Source organism: Chionomys nivalis, chromosome 7 (genome assembly GCF_950005125.1).
Source record: "Chionomys nivalis chromosome 7, mChiNiv1.1, whole genome shotgun sequence".
Taxonomy (NCBI): Eukaryota; Metazoa; Chordata; class Mammalia; order Rodentia; family Cricetidae; genus Chionomys; species Chionomys nivalis.
This window is the reverse complement of record NC_080092.1, coordinates 101,302,815-101,322,370: the sequence shown is the minus strand read 5'-3', so window position 1 is coordinate 101,322,370 and position 19,556 is coordinate 101,302,815. Positions and strand designations below refer to the sequence as shown.

Sequence of the window (19,556 nt, the reverse complement as noted above, 5' to 3'; positions counted from 1 at the left end):
AGCCGTGGGGATCCCGAGAGGGCTACCTCACCATTTCCCAGCCTGCGTGATGTCCAGCAGGCTCTCCTCAGGGCTGTCTCTTGGTTGGGTTCTGTGTACAGGGCCTGACTAACTGGAGACCCATGGTCACAAAGGACCAGACGGAGTTCCCTAGTCTCCCCCAGGAAGGGGCTCAGCCTCCACAGACCGTATCCGTGCGACATCTGCAAAGGAAGCTGAAGGTCGCAGCTAAGAAGATACTCAGCCTCAGCCTAGAGAAGGAGCAGCTCCTGGAAATGGGGAACAGACTCCGAGCAGAGCAGGGCCTCCCTAAAGGTAGGTACCTGGGCAAGGCTGGTGGGCCAGGCCACACTGGGGTCATGCCAATGGAGAGGGGAAGCTGGTGCCATGGTTCTGCCATGGGAGGCCAAAAGAAAAAGCTTCCTGGCTTGCTTGCCACAAGCCTGGGGCCAGAGGGAGGGCTGCAGGCAGGCTTCACAGAGGCCACTGGTGGTGGACCGGAGCCAACCAGACGCCTCAGGCACAGGGCAGGGCTTCATCTCAGCACTGGGTGTCCCTTGACCCACTGCTCTGGCCACATCTGGAAGGAACAGCCACGGAGCAGCTGAGGTCCTGTGAGGCAAGCACCAAGGCGGCCCCAGGCCAGCCCTCTGCCGGTGTCCCCAGGTCAGGCAGCGTTATCTACAGACACTCCAAGGCGGTCCCAGGCCAGCCCTCTGTGGGTGTCCCTAGGTCTACAGACACTCGGTTGATTTCCTACAAAAACCAAGCGATACTTGAGTCCCGGGATTTTTCGCTTGTTTGTTTTCATTTTGTTTGTTTTAATTTTGTTTGTTTTAAATGTAAAACAGCCGGGTAGAGTGGCTCATGCCTGTAATCTCAGCACTCCAAAGACTGAAGCAGAAGGATCACAAGTTCAAGGCAGCCTGGGCTGTGGTGTGAGACCCTATCTTAAAACCAAACACGGTCTAGAGAGGTGACTTAGTAGCTAGCAGAGTTTGAAGTGCAGATCCCAGTGCCCGCTGCAGGGTCCAGGCCAAGACCAGCCAAGGAGCACAGCCCTGGGAATACAGATATATAAATGTTTATAAATATAGGCCTGTCACTACAGGCCAGGCAAAGCAGGTACACGGGGCTCCTTTCCCTCCTACACTCTCCCCTGTGTCTGCCCAGCAGTGTTCCTCGCCTCTAGAAATGTCTGTGACATCTGCCTTTGTTCGCTTGTTTGTTTGTTTGAAGATATAGTTTTTATGTGCATTGGTGTTTTGCCTGCATGTATGTCTGTGTGAGAATGTCAGATCCCCTAGACCTGGAATTACAGACAGTTGTGAGCTGCCATGTGAGTACTTGGAATTGAAGTTGGGTCCTCTGGAACAGCAGCCAGTGCTCTTTTTTTTTTTTTTTTTTTTTTTGGTTTTTTCGAGACAGGGTTTCTCTGTAGCTTTGGAGCCTTTCCTGGAACTAGCTCTATAGACCAGGCTGGTCCCGAACTCACAGAGATCCGCCTGCCTCTGCCTCCCAAGTGCTGGGATTAAAGGCGTGCGCCACCACCGCCCGGCTGCAGCCAGTGCTCTTAACTGCTGAGCCATCTCTAAAGCCCCTTGGGTTTTTGTTTGTTTGGTTTTTTTTGTTTTGTTTGTTTTTTTTTTTTTTTTTTTTGGTTTTTCGAGACAGGGTTTCTCTGTGGTTTTGGAGCCTGTCCTGGAACTAGCTCTTGTAGACCAGGCTGGTCTCGAACTCACAGAGATCCGCCTGCCTCTGCCTCCCGAGTGCTGGGATTAAAGGCGTGCGCCACCACCGCCCGGCTGTTTTGTTTTTTTGAGACAAGGTCTCATATAGCTCAGGTTGGCCTCAAAAGAACTCTCTATGTAGTCAAGAATGACTTGAACCTCTCAACCTCCTGCCTCCACCTCCCAGGTACTGACTTGGGTTACCAGCTTGCACTAACACACTCAAGTTTCTAAGAGGATCAAACCCAGGGCTTCACACATGCTGGGCAATCACTGCACTAACTAAGATACATTCCTCGACCTGGTAGCTAGCGTTTTAATCCAGCACAAAGCGGACTAATTCAGGAACATGGTAAGTAAGACCAGACTGTGCTACAGAGTGAGACTCTTACATAAAAACCTGAGTCAAGGGATTAGAGCCATGACTCGGCATTTAGAGTACTTGTTGTTCTTGCAGAGAACCTGGGTTTGCTTCTAGCCCCTACCTGATGGCTCACAACCATCTATAACTTTAGTCTAATACCCTCTTCTGATACCTTTGCACCAGGCATGTGTGTGCATACATGCAGCAAACCACTCATACACATAAATAAAATAAATACATAAATCTAAATTTAAAAAAAAAAACACAAAACAAAAATTACAAAAAACCCTAAATGAGCTAGTCCACATCTTGGTGAAGATGCCAGCCCCTCTTTGTCTGTTATGTGTTGTATGTTTGCCCTTCCAGTCCATGTGCACACCACGTCCATTTACGCTCAGCTCACATCCTCATCCTGAGACTTAACAGGCACACGATGTACACACAGCCTGCTTTTCCTCCCAGCAGGGCATGCTGTGCCAGTGGAGTCCTTAGCAAGCCGATTCCTAGAAGAGATGGAACAATGGTATCATTTATTTCTTCCTTCTTCCGGTGGCCTGTTGGTGGCGTCTGGGTTTCTCCTCGTCTGGCAGTAGCTTAGCGTCTGTCTGCCGCAGCCTGCTCGCTCCACTCCTCTGGAGAGAATTAGAATCCCCCTTTGACCACAGCCCCATAAAAAGTAAATATTCACTAGGAAATCAGGATAAGTAAAGCATCTCATTGTTTTACGTGTGTATCTTCAATTTTTGTGGGGTTTTCCCCATTCTATTTTGTTATATTTTTATTATACTTCTGATTTATCTACTAGGTATCAAACCCAGGCCTTGTGCATGCCAGTCAAGCAATCTGCCTCTGAGCTACATCCCAGCCCTGCTGATGAAAATGTGATTCATCATGAATGATCTGGGGAAAGCCTTCCATGCTGGCGGCAGTGATGCCTATGATCCCAGCACTCAGAAGGCCCAGGCAGGAAGGTCAGGAGTTCAAGACCAGCCACAGTCAAAAAGTTTAGTGAAGGTAATGGGGCCTCAGCTAGCTTTTCCCTGTGGTTACATTGGTGTGGTTCTGCTCCCTAACACACGCCTGCATACGCTGTCAGATCTACGTGTTTAGTGATTACAATGGCATATGCATTCGGAAGCCTACTGCAAAAATACACTAATTATGAAGAAATAGCTTTAGCACAGAATCTTACCACATGGACCACTTGAATGAACTGTTACAAACCCTGTGTCCTGCTGCTGTGTATCTTCTGGGCCCTGGGGCAGCCTTCTTCACTTGGCCTCCGCAGACTCCACTAAAGCAGCTGCCTCCTTTGGAGGAAACCAGATTTGCATTTCATTCTCTGAGGCTTTTCTTTTAGCTTTTGCTTTAGCAAAACCTTGTGGGCAGAGCCTTCCTCAGTGTCCATGTCTGAAAGGGATCCTGGCTCAGCTGCTGTCCAGAACCACGGCTGAGCTGGAGCTAGAGCTTCCGGTGTTTAGTTTTGCTTTTGAGGCAGGGTCTCACTGTGTAGCCCAAGCTAAAATCCTTCTGCCTCAGCCTCTCTCGTGCTGGAATCACAGATAAATAAGCCAAACCTGGTTCCTGCAACGTTTTTTTAGAGAAGTTTCTCACATCTCCTAAACAGTCAACCACAGTCTGGTCCTCCTTGGAGAAGGGTCCGCCGCACACCCACTGGCCACTGCTGTCTGTTGTCTTCCCCTTCTATGTTGCTCTGTGCAGCTGGGGCTCAGTTTGGTTTGTCTTGATAAAAGTCATGTGTTTTGATCTTGGGATACATTGATTTGTTTGTTTTCCATCCTCTTGGAAACCTAGCCACAGGAACTAGGAACGGCTCAGTGGTTACGTACTTGGTGAGCAAGCACGAGGACTGGAACTCGAATCCCCAGTTCCCGTGGATGTGGTAGCCAGAGACAGGGGATCCCCAGAACGAGCTAGCTAGGGAGCTTGGCTGTGTCAGTGAGCTCTGGGTTTGGTTGAGAGACTCTGCCTCAAGGAATAAGGTCGACGGGCCATCAAGAATAATTTCTGAGGTCATCCTTAGACCTCAGAGTCCACAAGCACACAGATGTATGCATTTCCACACACACATAGATAATCTTTACACACATAAAATAAAATCATGTGTACACACATGAAAGATGAAAAAACACAAACTCCAACCCTTGTTCCTTTAAATGCTGTTTCCCTTTCTTTCTCGTCCCTGTGTACCTCGCCGTGGTAGGGTGTGTGTTTCTGTCACTTTCCAGGGCCTTCTAGAGTGGCTATGAGTTCCTGGGGGGCCATCAGCTGCCACCTCATCTTCATTCCTTTCCTTTATTTCTTCTTCTGCGAGTTTAAGGCCAGCCTGGTCTACACAGAGGAAGTTCCAGGTGTCTCTGGTAACCATTGTCCTTATGTGAGACTAGGTGTCACGGCACATGGGAGGCTACAAGAGACGGATAACTCTGGGTCACCCTGGCCTACAGAGCAAGACCTGCTTAAAAAAACAAAAAGACCTCCAAGTTGTTTAGGTTAACCTAAAACAAATCAAGTTAAATGAATAAATCAAATTATTCTTTCGCTTTTAAGATCATTCCTCCGTGAAAGAGCACAGAATCGTCTATAACAGCCCTAACTTTTAAGTTAGTGCACATTCATTTTTCCCTCTTTTTTAGGTTTTTAATTTTATTTTATATGTATGAGTGTTCAGGCTGCATTTATGTCTCTGTACCATATATGTTCCTGGTGCCAGAGGAGGCCAAAAGAGGGTGTTGGATTCACCAGAATTAGAGTTATACATGGTTGTGAGCCACTGTGTGGGTGCTGGGACCTGAACACAGGGCCTCCTTAAGAGCAACAAGTGCTCCAGACAGCTGAGCTCTCTCTCTAGCCCCATCCACCCCCATTTTTTTTAAAAAAGGGGATTTGCTGTGTTGTCCAGGCTGGCCTCCTCCTCAGCATCCAGAGCATCAGGGACTGTTCGTGGGGGGTGGGGGATGGGGAGATGTGTGTGGTGTGGGGGGAGGAGTGTGTGTGTGGTATGTATGTGTGTGGTGTTGGGAGGTGTGGTGTGTGTATGTGTGGTGTATATGTGTGTGGTGTGTGTGTATATGCGGTGTGTGTGTGGTATGTGTGTGTGAGTGTGTGGTGTGGGGGAAGGAGTGTGTGTGTGGTGTGTATGTGTGTGGTGTTGGGGGGTGTGGTGTGTGTATGTGTGGTGTATATGTGTGTGGTGTGTGTGTATATGTGGTGTGTGTGTGGTATGTATGTGTGTGTGTGGTGTGTATGTGTGTGTGTGAGTGTGTGGTGTGGGGGGAGGAGTGTGTGTGGTGTGTATGTGTGTGGTGTTGGGGGGTGTGGTGTGTGTATGTGTGGTGTATATGTGTGTGGTGTGTGTGTATGTGGTGTGTGTGGTGTATATGTGTGTATGTGTGTGTGGTGTGTATGTGTGGTGTGTGTGTGTGAGTGTGTGGTGTGGGGGGAGGAGTATGTATGTGGTATGTATGTGTGTGGTGTTGGGGGTGTGGTGTGTGTATGTGTGGTGTATATGTGTGGTGTGTGTGTGTGTGGTATGTGTGAGTGTGTGGTATGGGGGAAGGAGTGTGTATGTGGTATGTATGTGTGTATGTGTGTGTGGTGTTGAGGGGTGTGGTGTGTGTATGTGTGTGTGGTATGTATGTGTGTGGTGTTGAGGGGTGTGGTGTGTGTATGTGTGTGTGGTATGTATGTGTGTGTGGTGTGTAAATGTGTGTGTGATGTGTATGTGTGTGGTATGTAAGTGTGTGTGGTGTGTGTGTGCGTGTGTGTCCTATATAGGCAGATACGTACTTTGATGCACTGCCCCGAGGCCAGTTTTAGTGACTGTTGGTAAAAATGCATCCCTCTTGCTGTCTGTGCAGCTGTCTGCAGGTTAGTGTTGCAGGTTAGGATTAGGCTGGGAAACTGCGTGTGTCGCTGGGCTCTGCTGGGGTGGTGTGGCACCTCTCACACTTCACCTGTACTCCCCAGTTCTCGAGAGTAGAAATTGCTTTGGTTTTGAAAAGTCGTTTGCTGTTCTTGTGCTCAAGAAATCCTGTATGAGCCATGCGGTGGTGGCGCACGCCTTTAATCCCAGCACTCGGGAGGCAGAGGCAGGCGGATCTCTGTGAGTTCGAGACCAGCCTGGTCTACAAGAGCTAGTTCCAGGACAGGATACAAAGCCACAGAGAAACCCTGTCTCGAAAAACCAAAAAAAAAAAAAAAAGAAAGAAAGAAATCCTGTATGATGTACATGGGGAACAACCCTTTCCTGATCCTGTTTCCAGGGAAACTGACTCCTTGCCCACTTCCTCCCACCTCTGAGTCCCAGGACCCCCGTGAGGTGCCTTTGGACCGTGGCCTACCTTTGGGACAGCTGCAGCCCCACTCAACAACTCAGGTAACTTCTTCACCTAAGAAATCTGCATTAACATTTCCCTAAGTGCGAAATATAGGTTCTCGTTAGACAAACTGCAGAAGACACAGGGAGAGCCTCGTCTCCAGCGCCCACCGTGGTGCTGGTAACGTCACGCTCACACTCTTCCAGCTCCTTTGCTTTTTATTTGTTTTGGTTTTTGGAGACAGAGTCTCACTGTGTAGCCCAGGCTATCTTGAACCCCAGGGTCTCCTGCTCAGCCTCCTAAGAACAGGAATTACACAAGTGCCCGACCGTTCCTGGCTCCTGGATTTGTTTATGGCTTTAAGCAATTAATCATACATATGATGTACTATAGCTTTACCCATATGGGTATTATATTTTTACTTTGTTTGTTAGTTTGTTTCTTTGTTTTTCAAGACAGGGTTTCTCTTTGTAGCAGCCTTGGCTGTCCTGAAACTTGTTCTCTAGACCAGGATGGCCATTGCCTCCTGAGTGCTGGGATTAAAGGTGTGCACCACACTGTCCGGCTGTTACTATATTTTTAATCTTTACCAATATAATTTTATTTAGTTTATTTCGATACATGGTTTCTCTGTGTAACAGTTCTGACTGTCCTGGAACTAGCTCTTGTAGACCAGGCTGACCTCAAACTGCACCACTGCCTGACTCAATATAAATTTTCATTTATTTATTTTTTGGTTTTTCGAGACAGGGTTTCTCTGTGGCTTTGGAGCCTGTCCTGGAACTAGCTCTTATAGACCAGGCTGGTCTCGAACTCACAGAGATCCGCCTGCCTCTGCCTCCCGAGTGCTGGGATTAAAGGCGTGTGCCACCACCGCCCGGCTTCAATATAAATTTTTAAATTTGATTTTTAATAAAAAATGTCTTGGGACTAGAGAGATTGTAGTAGGGAGCTGCGGGCCTGCTTTTCGTCCTGTCTGGCTCCTGCACGGCTAGCTTTATGCCCGAAATAATTACACGGAAACTGTATTCTTTTAAAGACTGCTTGGCCCATTAGCTCTAGCCCTTGCTGGCTAATTCTCATATACCGATCAACCCATCTCTAATAATCTATGTAGCACCAGTCTTACCAGGAAAGATTCAGCATGTCTGACCTGGTGGCTTGCTTCATTGCATCTGGCTCTGAGAGGAGCTGCCCTGCATCTGCCCGGGAGAGGGGAGCATGGTGTCTGAGCTCACTTCCTCTTCCTCCCAGCATTCTGTTCTGTTTACTCCACCCACCTAAAGGCTGGCCTATCAAATGGGCCAAAGCAGTTTCTTTATTAGCCAATGACCTTCCTCCATCAAGAGATTACTTGGGAGTTATGTTGCCTTCCAGACAATCTCAGTTTGTCTCCCCATGCTTCTGTCAGGCAGCTTATAGCCTCAGTAACCACAGCTCCAGGGGATCTATCTTAGCTTGCTTTCTATTGAAACCAAAGCAACTTGGGGAGAAAAGCGTTCAATTGGTTTACCCAGTTACATCCATCATGAGGGAAGTCAAGGCAAAAACCTAAAGATACCAGACACGGTAGTGACACACGCCTTTAATCCCAGCACTCGGGAGGCAGAGGTAGGTGGGACAGCCTGGTCTACAGAGTGAGGACAGCCAAGGCTACACATAGAAACCCTGTCTCGGGGCTGGAGAGATGGCTCAGCAGTTAAGAGCATTGCCTGTTCTTCCAAAGGTCCTGAGTTCAATTCCCAGCAACCACATGGTGGCTCACAACCATCTGTAATGAGGTCTGGTGCCCTCTTCTGGCCTTCAGGCATACAAGCAGAAAGAATATTGTTTATATAATAATTTTAAAAAAATTCTTTCAAAAAAAAAAAGAAAAGAAAGAAACCCTGTCTCACAAAAACAAAAACAAGGCTTGGCGGTGGTGGCAGAGGCAGGCGGATCTCTGTGAGCTCGAGCTCGAGGCCAGCTTGGGCTACAGAGCTAGTTCCAGAACAGGAACCAAAAGCTACAGAGAAACCCTGTCTCCAAAACAAACAAACAAAAACCAAGTCTCAGTGTTTAAAATATAAATGCTTTAGCTAGGCTTTGTGGAGAACGTCTTTAATCCCATCACTCAGGAGGCAGAGGCAGGTGGCTTTCTGTAGTAGGAGACCACTTGTTTGTCTCCCAGCTGCCCAGCCCCGAAATAACCACACAGAAACTGTATTAATAAAATCAATGCTTGTACCATTAGCTCTAACTTCTTATTGGCTAACTCCTACATCTTAATTTAACCAATTTCCATTATTTTATATTTTACCATGAGGGGGGCAAGGTTCCAACATGTCTGCCTCTGGCAGCGGCTCCATGGCTTAACTCCACCTTCTTTCTCCCAGCATTCAGTTTAGTTTTCCCCACCTAGCTCTGCTCTACCCTATCACAGGCCCAGATCAGCTTCTTTATTAATCAATAGTGTTCATGGCATACAGAGGGGAATCCCGTGTCAGCTCTCTGAATTAAAGGCCAGCTGATCTACACAGTGAGCTCCAGGACAACCACAGCTGTTACATAGAGAAACCCTATCTTGAAAAAAAAATTTTAAACACTAAAAGTTCAAATTTGTCTTTTAAAAATTCAAAGTCTGTCAACTATGGGATCCTGTAAAATAAAAAAAAAAGTTAAATACTTTATTTTGATCCAAAAAGACAAATATCATGTGTACTCACTTATAAGTGGCTTTTAGATATAAAGCAAAAAAAAAAAAAAAAGTCTACAATTCACAATCCCAGAAAATCTAGACAACAATGAGCAACAAGCACCCTAAGAGAGCACACAATGGATTTAATTTACATGGGAAGTAGAAAAAGACAAGATCTCCTGAGTAAATTGGGAGCATGGGGACCATGGGAGAGGGGAGGTGAGGAGGATGGAGAAAGGGAGGGGAGCAAAGAAAAATATATAGCTCAATAAAAACAATTAAAAAGAAAATACTCTTTTACTCCAAGAGTGAAGAACCTGGGTTCAGAGTCAGAGCAAAGCAAAACTGAATTTCAGCAGTGTCAGTAACTGAGTCCAATGTCTGGGGTCCACTAACAACCTGACGGGCTTCAAAAGGCTTGGGAAGTCCCAGTTCCCCGGCTCTGCCCTCTCTGTCACACTAGCTGGTCCCATAGGCTCAGGCCAGCTCCAGTCCACGCCCGCTGCTGTTCTTGGTGGTCAGGTTACACCCAGTCCATTGTGAGCCACGAGAGGGGAGAGAGAAACACTGATGGGTTCCGAAGATTCTAATAAATCACCACGTAAGCGGGGTCACTGATCAATTGGGGGAGCCTTGTTTTTCCTGGCAGCCCCACACAGGGGCAGAAGAGGGGTTCATAAGCACAAAAATCACAGATACTTGTTGCCAAGTTACCGTTATATTTTTCACCAATTGGGAGTCAGAAATTAGGAGCTTTCTCTATGCCTTCCACTATTGTCAACCGCCACACAATGCAAGCCTTTCAGTCTAGCCTACCAGACTGATTTGTTCCTTCTGTTGTTAGGAACAACCATGATGTTTCTAGAGAACTAAAGGTTCATAACAACGATTTCTATGTTTAAGGAGGAGGCGGTCGGCCACCAGAGAGTTCCCAGCTCTCCTAGAGCTTTGGATCCTGAACTTTATTTCGCCCTACATGTAAATTGGAGTCTGAAGTTGGAATGGCCGCGCTTAGCTGCCTGCTCCCTGCGGCCATCCCACAGCCCCGGCATCTCTGATAGTGACCTTTTCTGGCCTCTCTTTACAGACTCTGAGCCTGTTTCAGGTCGTCAGGCCTCAGCGGCTCCTCTGACAGCTCCAGCCCTAAAGCTTTCATTGCGATTGAGGCAGCAATTCACCAATGGCTTCCCCGCCTTGTTAATACTCCATGACCCCTTTAATCCTGCAGCTCTCGTGCTGCCCAAACCAGTCCTATGTAGGAGATTTTTACACATTACCAACTTAAGATGCAGCTTTGGCCGCGGAGCCTGAGCCATCGCGTCTGTGTGCTAGCCCTAAGGAAACAACTTCCCAAAAGATCAGGGTTTCTCCGTGTGGCCCTGGCTGGCCTAGAACCACTCTGTAGACCAGGCTGGCCTTGAACTCAGAGATCTGCCTGCCTCTGCCACCTGAGTGCAGGGACGGGACCACTGCCTGGTACTGGTCTCTTCATCACAGCTGATTTTTCTGCCCTAGCTAACCAGCATTGGTTTTCCAAATAAAGCAAAGGTTTTACCTCAGAGACACTGAGCTCTTCTTAATCACAGCTGATCCTAAGCCCCAACTAAAGAGAAAACAGAGATTCTTAATTCAAAGAATCGCAATGTCCCTGGTAGTCTTTGAAGGACTCTCAGATTTCCAAACCTCTGTCTTTGCTCTGAGCATGCCTACCTCCCAAGTTCCCACAACAGCTCCTTAAGCTCTGAGAACTCAAAGGCTTTTCCAGCCCAAAGTTCCAAACCCCTTCCACAGTTATCTCAAGGCAACATGGCGAGGTCTGTTACAGTAATAGCACTGTCCTGGTACTAAGTTCTGCCTGTTTGCTTTCTGTTGCTGTGATAAACCATGACGGAAAGTGAGATGGAGAGGAAAAGGTTTATTTGACTTTCATGTCTCAATCTCAGTCTTTCATGAAAGAAGGGAATCGGGGCGGGAACCTGGAGCTAGAAACTGCAGGAGGGAGCCGGGCAGTGGTGGCACACACCTTTAAACCCAGCACTCGGGAGGCAGAGGCAGGTGAATCTCTGTGAGTCTGAGGCCTGCAGAGCAAGTTCCAGGACTGCCTGTCTGCACACAGGAACCCTGTCTCTGAAAACAAAAGATAAAAATAAAAAACAAGAAAGGAAGGAAGGAAGGAAGGAAGGAAGGAAGGAAGGAAGGAAGGAAGGAAGGAAAGAAAGAAAGAAAGAAAGAAAGAAAGAAAGAAAGAAAGAAAGAAAGAAAGAAAGAAAAAGAAACTAAAGCAGAGGCTGTGGACTAACGCTGATTGTTTAGTTTGTTCCCAGACCTTACTCAGTGTTCTTTCACGTTCTGCTGTCAGAGGTGGCGCTCTCCACAGTGGGCTGGGTTCCCCGTATCAACCATTAATTAAAGAAAAGAAACCCTCAGCCATTTCTTCAGAACAGTCTAATGGAGGTGTTTTCTACAGGCCAGTCTAATGGAGGCATTTTTCTCAGCCGCGCTCCCTCTTCCCAGATGGCTCTAGTTTGTGTAACAGTGGCAGAAAACTGCGCAGCACAGGGTCCAGTGCCCATGCACACAGGGCATATTCACCCATAAGTACAGACACACAAATAAAAATAAATCTTTAAAACCTTCTTGTAGGGCTGGAGAGATGGCTCAGTGGTTAAGAGCATTACCTGCTCTTCCAAAGGTCCTGAGTTCAATTCCCAGCAACCACATGGTGGCTCACAACCATCTGTAATGAGGTCTGGTGCCCTCTTCTGGCCTGCAGGCATACACACAGACAGAATATTGTATACGTAATAAATTAAAAAATAAAATAATAAAAAATTAAAACATTCTTGTAATTTTTTTTTTGAGACAAAGTTTCTCTGTAGCCGAGAAGAGCCCGGAACAATTTAGACCGGGTTGGCTTCACAAAGCTCTGTCTGTCTTTACCTCCCAAGTGCTGGGATTAAAGGCCTGCTCTGCCACACCCAACTTTTAAAATTTCTTACAGCCAGACGTAGTGGTTATGGTCAAGGATTGGGGTGTAGCTCAGTTGTAGAGCACACGTGTAGCGTGTGCTTGAGGCCCTGGGTTCCTTCCCTAACATTAAAAAGTCAACTCCAGCCATTTTAATCCTTTGCCCTGATGGAGATTTTCCGTCACTCAAAGAAGTACCTTCTTCTGGTGTGGTGGCACGCACCTTTACACCCAGCATTTAGGAAGCAGAAACAGTCAGATGGCTGTGAGTCTGAGGCCAGCCTGTGCGTTCCAGGCCATTCAAGGCTGCATAGTAAGACCCTGTCTCAAACAAACAAAAAAGAAGTTCTGTCTTCAGGTTTTACCCAGAACAGCGTCATGACCTGCAAGCTATCCATCCTTGGGCCTTCCAGTGTCCAGCACCGCTCACTCCCACCTTTAGCTGAGGTTGGAGGCAAGAGGTCTTCTAAGAGCCGAGTTCTTGTGTCTCTGCCACAGGAATGTTCATTCCACCTCGTCCTTCCCACAAGCTAATCCATTCCCACTGACGGATGAGACACAGCAAACCTGTGCCTTGGAGCTGTGTGTGCACAGTGGAGACAGAGTCTTGCAATCCTCCTGCCTGGGCTCCTAAAGTGCTAGGATCACAGGCCACCAGTGAGGACCAGCCGGGTTTCCTTTGTGATCTCAGCACTGATTCATATTTGTTGAATAACTGCAAATGTGTCCTCCCAGAAGGAATCTGCAATTTGTCTTTTCAGTTCACTTAAAATAAGTTAAAAGAATAGTGATGTTTTTGCCCTGGGGTGATGTGGATTCTAAGTTTATTCCCAGCTCTGGGCCAGGGAGCGACATGCTGACCACCACTGGGGAGGCTGCTGAGGCTGTGTGGCATGGTAGGGGCAAGGGCAGAGCTAAAAGGTAAAAAAAAGAATATCGATATCGGGACATCAAAAAAAAAAAAATCATCAAGGCTTAGGCCTGAGCAGCTGGGTGGGGAAGCAGGGCCGGGGGACAAGCTGGAGGTGGTCCTTCTCGTTCACACCTGCGGCCAGCCCGAGGCCACACACACAGAGTACAGAGCAAGGCCACCCAGGAAAGAGGCCTGGGGAGAAGAGCCGAGCCGCGGAGGTCAGTTGTTTGGTCAGAGAAGAAACTGAGCGGGACTGGCCGAAGAAAGTAGGGCAGGCCCAGGTGTTTCCCCAGTAGACCACGCTCCCTGTGGAGGACACTATAAAGGAAGCATTGAGAAGGGTGACTGAGCCCAGAAAGGAGGCCTGGATCAGAGCGGAAGTGCGCTGCTCCCAGGCTGCTGGAAACTGGGGCATCCTGAGGTACCTGTCCCACCACCTCCTCCAGACCCTTCATGGGCCCACACAGGCACGCCCATGCTCCCAAGTGTGCTCCTGCTCCTGACCTACAAAAGGCCATCTGCAATCACCAGGAGTTTTCACCCTAACCGGGTGGGAATTCTCAGTCACTTGCGCTGTCAGTCAGTGCTCAAACTGCAAACAGGTATTGTCAGACCCCGTAAACAAGACTGCCGTCCATGGCAATAAGACACGCCTGTTATCTGACGACTTCTTATGTGAAACTATGTTTGCTTATTACACATACTGAAATAATTTAAAACTCTAGACAAGAAGCCGGGCACAGTGGTTCTTACCAACACTGGAGGCTGAGGCAAGAGGGTGGAGATTTAAAGCCAGCTTGGGCCGTATACTGAAGCCCTGCCTTAAAATGAAGAAGAAAGCAAAAGACAGCTGGAGAGATGACTCAGTGTTAGGAGCTCTGACCGCTCTTCTCGGTCTCTTAGGTTTGATTCCCAGCACCCACATGGCTGCTCACAGCCATCTGTAACTCCAGTCACAGGGAATCCCATGCCCTCTTCTGGCCTCTGTGCACACCAGGCATGAGCACACATGCAGACGAAACACCTATGCCCATTATAGGAAGCAGAACTCAGTGACGGAGCTCAGAACCACTGCCAGCCAGAGCTCTAAGTTAGGCTCCAGAGTGTGTGTGCTGGGTGCGGTCTGCTCGCTCCCACCCACTGCTCTGAGCTCTGCAAAGTCCCAGCCGCTTTTTCCTTCCTGTTTTCTTCCACAATTTCTTTCACGCCACGTATGCGGTTCTTGATGCCCCCCCCCCCCCGCCTCCTTTTCTGTTGACTTGTCTGCAGAGCATGGATGGAACCAAGCACTCAGACTGAGAAATTGTGGAAGCTCCTATGCAAAGATATCAGTTCCTGAATTTTTCTTGACTTTTCATGGCAGGACCCCAGGCATACCAAGAGAAAATGTGTTTCTGGATACGCAGGGAAAGATCAACCACACTCCGCCCAAGTGGTCAGCAAAAGCAGCACCGCACGAGGCTCCCAGGCGGGCATGTCATCTACCCACGCAGTCAGCAAAAGCAGCACCGCACGAGGCTCCCAGGCGGGCGTGGCATCTACCCACGCGGTCAGCAAAAGCAGCACCGCACGAGGCTCCCAGGCGGGCGTGGCATCAAGGCCTGTTCAGGTACAGCCACACTCTGGGGTGCAGTGGTTTCTGGGGGTTTTTATGGGAGCTGGAGTATAATCATAGGTTTCTGTGGGTAATGGGATATGACCGGGCTTGGTGTCCACACACACTCGAGTGTGGAAATTGTGGGAACTTGAACATTCTGGGCACCTTAGGAAAGGTCTCACCCCTGTGATGTCTGCCATGGATTTCCTACTGGGTGCTTCATTGCAGAGTGGCGGGGCGGGGGAGGGACAGACACCAGGACAGCTGGTGTACATTTACCCCGCCCTTCACACTCTGGTACCTTGAACTACCGCCTTCAAGGTTCTGTCCCCACACCTCTATCCTGGACTCACTTGGGCTTCAGACACTCAGCTTCCAGGGACCGATCCCCATCTTGAGGAGGGTTCTGGTCTCCTTTATAAACTTCCCAGGGCTGGAGAGAGGGTAGCTATCAAAGAAGCTGTCCTCCTAACTTTCACAGAGACAGCACAGAGTCCTCACAGAGACCTGGAAGTCAGCGTATCAGAAAGAAAACAGGTCCCCAAAGCTGCCAGCACAGGCTCACGATGTCCCCGAGGAAAGTGACCACCACAGGTCATCTTCGCTGGCCAGCAGTTCCCTGCAGGACACCTGGAAGCTGTTGGACCTGGGATCCAGCCTTTCGGGAGTCCCCTCTCAGGACGACTCAGCTGCAGCAGGTAGGAGAGCTGCTTCCTAACAGAGTGGGGTACCAAAGGGAGCGGGAACAGCAGGCCGCCATGTTCTCAAGTGACTTCTCTCCGCCCTTTCGATCTCCTAGGCCCACATACCTTAGCTCTTGTGGGGAGCCAGAGTGTCCCACGCCGTGATCATAGAGCCCTGCAGGTCAGGAATCATGTAGCACACCGTGTCCCCAGGGCTCCTTAGGAGAGAGTGCTCTGCTTCTCTAGAAGAGCCAGCGATGGTCGCAGTGAAATTATTAGGAAAACTTCTCTAAAGGCTCTCTTTGGGGGAACTATTTGAGATGACACCAAGCAAAAAGGGTGGAGGGAGAAAAAGTGATTTCAAAATCTAAGCCAGACAAAATGAACAAAAAGCCTGGCATGGTTATGCACACCTTCATTCCCAGTTCTCAGGAAGCAAAAGCAGAAGCAGACAGAGCTCAGTGAGTTTGAGGCCAGTCTGCTCTACAGAGTGAGTTCCAGGACAGCCAGGGCTACATAGAGAGACCCTGACTCAAAATGGAAAAAAAAAGTCATAGTCAGTGACATCATGTTGGGGTATAAGAGTTCCACAATCGCCCAAAATGGAGTATAACAAAGGTGTATTTATCTGGGGATAAACTCACAGAAAGGGGGCAATCGCAGTTCTCTCCATGCCCTGGGAACTGGAATCGAATCCAGCTTCCAAGAGGCCCATGCGTGCTTTTCATTTGCATTGATAATACATGAGACCATGTCCAGACTGGATCAGTATCTTTTTTTTTTTTTAACTATAAAGTGATTAGCCCATTAGCTCAGGCTTCTTATTAACTCTTATAACTTATATTAGTCCATTATTCTCGTCTATGTTTGCCACGTGGCTTGGTACCTTTTTCAGCAAGGCAGTTACATCTTGCTTGCTCTGTGGCACACCAAGATTTCCTCTTCCCAGAATTCTCCTGTTTTCATTAACCCACCTCTACTTCCTGTCTGGTTGTCCCACCTATACTTCCTGCCTGGCTGCTGGCCAATCAGTGTTTTATTAAAATACAATTGACAGGCTACCAACCACTGTTCCACAGCACTCTCCCCCCCCCTTTTTTTAAGGAACAAGAACTCTGAATCTAATATTCTTTGTTTAGCTTTTCTCCTGACCATTATCCATAAAAACTTGTAACCAACATTCTAAACAAAGGAAAATATCCATAGTCCATTTTGGGAGAATGTGGGTGTAGTTTTCCAGGCTACTTCCTGCTGATTGGGGGTGATGATAATCTTATGGGGACCTAAAGGAAAATTTATAATTATCATCAAGTCCTGACTGTAGTATCTTGTGAGGCTTGATCATCTCAGGCAGCAGTCTTGAGTCTGTTCTGGATGTAGAACTCTGACATCTGGGCCATCTGTTCCTACTGGAGATTTCTCAGGGGGTCTTTCTTGAAGTGGATCAGTATCTTAAAGGCTGTTGGCTGAAGGTCCCACAGCAGTGACAGAACGAGGTGCGTGAGTCTGGTGTCCATCTGGTGTGAGCCCTGGTCACAGTCTGCTCCACTGGGTAGCTATGTCCTGGTGTGTTCTCACAATTGTTTTTCGGTCATTTCCAGTCCTTTGCCAGGACAAATAAGATGATGTAAATAAATGTCCCAACACTCAGACTTAGGAGGCAGAAACTGAAAGATCTCTGAGAGCTCAAGGCCAGCCTAACCTACAAAGGAAGTTCCAGAACAGCCAAGGCTACACAGTGAGACTCCATTCAAGAAACAAAACAAGAAAATAGATCCAAGAAAGAAGGACCAAGGAAGAGAGGGCTCTCAGGAAGCCTAGCAAATCACACACAGAATAATGAAACCCACACCCAGAAAGTTATAATGCTACCAGCACCAAAGGAGGTGGGTATGGGTATGGGTGAGTGCAGGTACCCAGGAGGCCAGAGGCATTGGATCCCCTTGGAGCTGGAGCTACAAGGAGGTTATAAGATGCCCAAAGTGGGTGCTGGGAACTGAACCCAGGTCCTCTTGAAAAGCACTTACCTGCTGAGCCATCTCTCCAGCACCAGTGTGTCTTTTTGTATGAGGTAGCAGTGGACAGAGTAACCTGACTTCTCACCACAGGGAGCTGAGAGGCAGCACAGACAGGCCTGCTGCACTGGGGAAGAGTGGGGATGCTCACAGTGACAGAGCCTGAGCAACGTCACCTCCAGCTGCCTCTCACCTGAAATAAGCTCATAGTTACCCAAATACAAATGTGTGTGGTTTGGCAACCACACATCTGTCCCTCCTCAGCTGTGCATCTCAACACAAAGGCTGAAGAGCCACGCAGAGTCCTGACAGGCAGCAGACATGGCTGGTGTGTGCAAAACTTACAAAAGCAAGTGGCAGTAACCCTGTGCCTTAAACTGGATTACTTAAATTAACTTATTTTTATTGTTCTTTCAACTATGTATATTACGTGCGCTTAATGTTTTTGTTGTTTGTTTTATTTTGTTTTGTGTTTTTTGAGACTGTGTCTCACCGGTGTTTCTGTCTGGCCTTGAATTTCCAGTGATATCCCAGGTGCTAGGATTACAAGAATTACGGGAACCACACCCTGGTTGCTTTAAAGAGTGAGGAAGTGGTCAGCCCCACAGATTCATCAAGGATTACATAGAGAAGTGAGAAGTGACCCTTTTTTTTTTTTGAGCCATGGTCTTACTCTGTGCCCTGGTTAGCCTGAAACTTGCCTTAGTCTTCCTGCCTCTGCCCCTCGGTGCTGGGATTATAGACACGAGCCATTATGCCCACAACCCCTGAGTTTTGCCTGGTGTAGATCACTGCTGGCTTGAAGAGGGGTCTCAGTGGGATGAGGTCATCACGTCAGTCTTCTTGGCCGAGTGGCTTCAGCAGAGAGTGGGATGGACAACTCGGAAGCAGCAGTCAGGAGGCCGCAGCTCAGGGAGGGGTGAAGCAGAAGCCTGTGCAGTTGGGTGAGGTGGGCAGAGATGATGGGAGACAAACTCAGAGAGCAGCTCTGGAGGACTGGAGGGGAGGATGCGCCTTTGCAGTCCTGACCTTGGACAGGACAGAGTGACTGCAGTGGAGGGTGGACCTGCTGCCCACACTGACAGACAGGCAAGCTTTCCCCATGCTTACAGACTTTCCAGGTAGCCAGTGGGAAAACGGTCACGGTACAGCTGACCTGATGAAACATCTCTGGCTTTTGAACAGTTAGCTGGTGGCCACATGCAGCCTGGGAGCACTCTGGGAGCACTCACTCTGGGAGCACTCACTCTGGGAGCACTCACTCTGGGAGCACTCTTAAGTGACAGCAGAAGTAGCACTTGGTAACCAGAAAGTTCCAAGTGGAGGGCGGCCTGAGGGGGTGTGAAGGTGGCGCAGATCAGGCAAGATACTTGGAGCTGACAGCTCCTAGCTCCTTTCTGTAATAAAAGTAAAATTAAAAACAAAACAAAACCCTACATTCCAGCAGAGATTCTGGCTTTGTGGTTCATCCTACAGAGGATTTTGCTGAGAGGAAAGACGGACGTTATCCTAGTGGTTTGGTCAGCCCTGGGTTCCTGGTGCAGCCCTGGCATCTGGAAGGCTTGAGTGAGATCTGTCACTGTGTACAATACTACAGTGACTTGAGGGCCTTATGGGTGGACACCCTGATACCTTGGGGGACGAGGTCTCTGATGAAGATGTGGTGGGTGGGATAGGAACAGTCCCCAGTCAGCCTGGAAGTCTTGCTCCAAAAAGTAGGGTGGGATTCCCAGGTTTTACACTCTCAGTGCCTCGTGAGCAGTAGACCGACCATTACACGGTTCTAGACAGCTAACAGAGCTGATGAAACGGCATGGAAGGGCCAACATGTGACTGTGTCCATGTTTAATAACAGGAAAGCCCACTGAGGTGCTGGGGCCCAGCATCCAGGAGGTCAAGGTGGGAGAGGCATAAGGCACCCTGGACGCCATGCTGGCTCCCTGTCTGGAGGGTGGGATTTCTTGCCTCACATCTCTGAATTCTGAAGTGGGAACCAGCATTGCCCATACCAACCCCAAGTCCTCACTGGCTTCTGTGGTTTCCCATCTCGGTCCTGCCAGGATGAGGGGAAAGGCCTCAGCCCCACACCCAGCACTAGACAAAGTCATCCACACACTAAGCCCATGAGATAGCACCTCTACCCGCACACCCTGACGTCTGTCCCCCCCCCCCCCACACACACCCTGATGTCCATCCTACACACACACCCTGACTTCTTCTATCCCCCCACACACACACCCGGACTTCTATCCCCCTAAACATACCCAGAC

The 19,556-nt window shown here is 48.6% G+C and overlaps 1 protein-coding gene across 1 annotated transcript in view; it reads left to right on the top strand.

The window, feature by feature from the left end:
- The window catches only part of Ccdc57 (coiled-coil domain containing 57), a 99,093-nt gene that overhangs the window by 52,580 nt on the left and 26,957 nt on the right, over positions 1 to 19,556 (top strand). The window contains exons 15-18 of the mRNA XM_057776310.1: positions 102 to 315; positions 6,381 to 6,493; positions 14,355 to 14,600; positions 15,070 to 15,286. Coding sequence (XP_057632293.1) covers positions 102 to 315; positions 6,381 to 6,493; positions 14,355 to 14,600; positions 15,070 to 15,286 — 790 coding nt within the window. The remainder of the gene's footprint in view (positions 1 to 101; positions 316 to 6,380; positions 6,494 to 14,354; positions 14,601 to 15,069; positions 15,287 to 19,556) is intronic.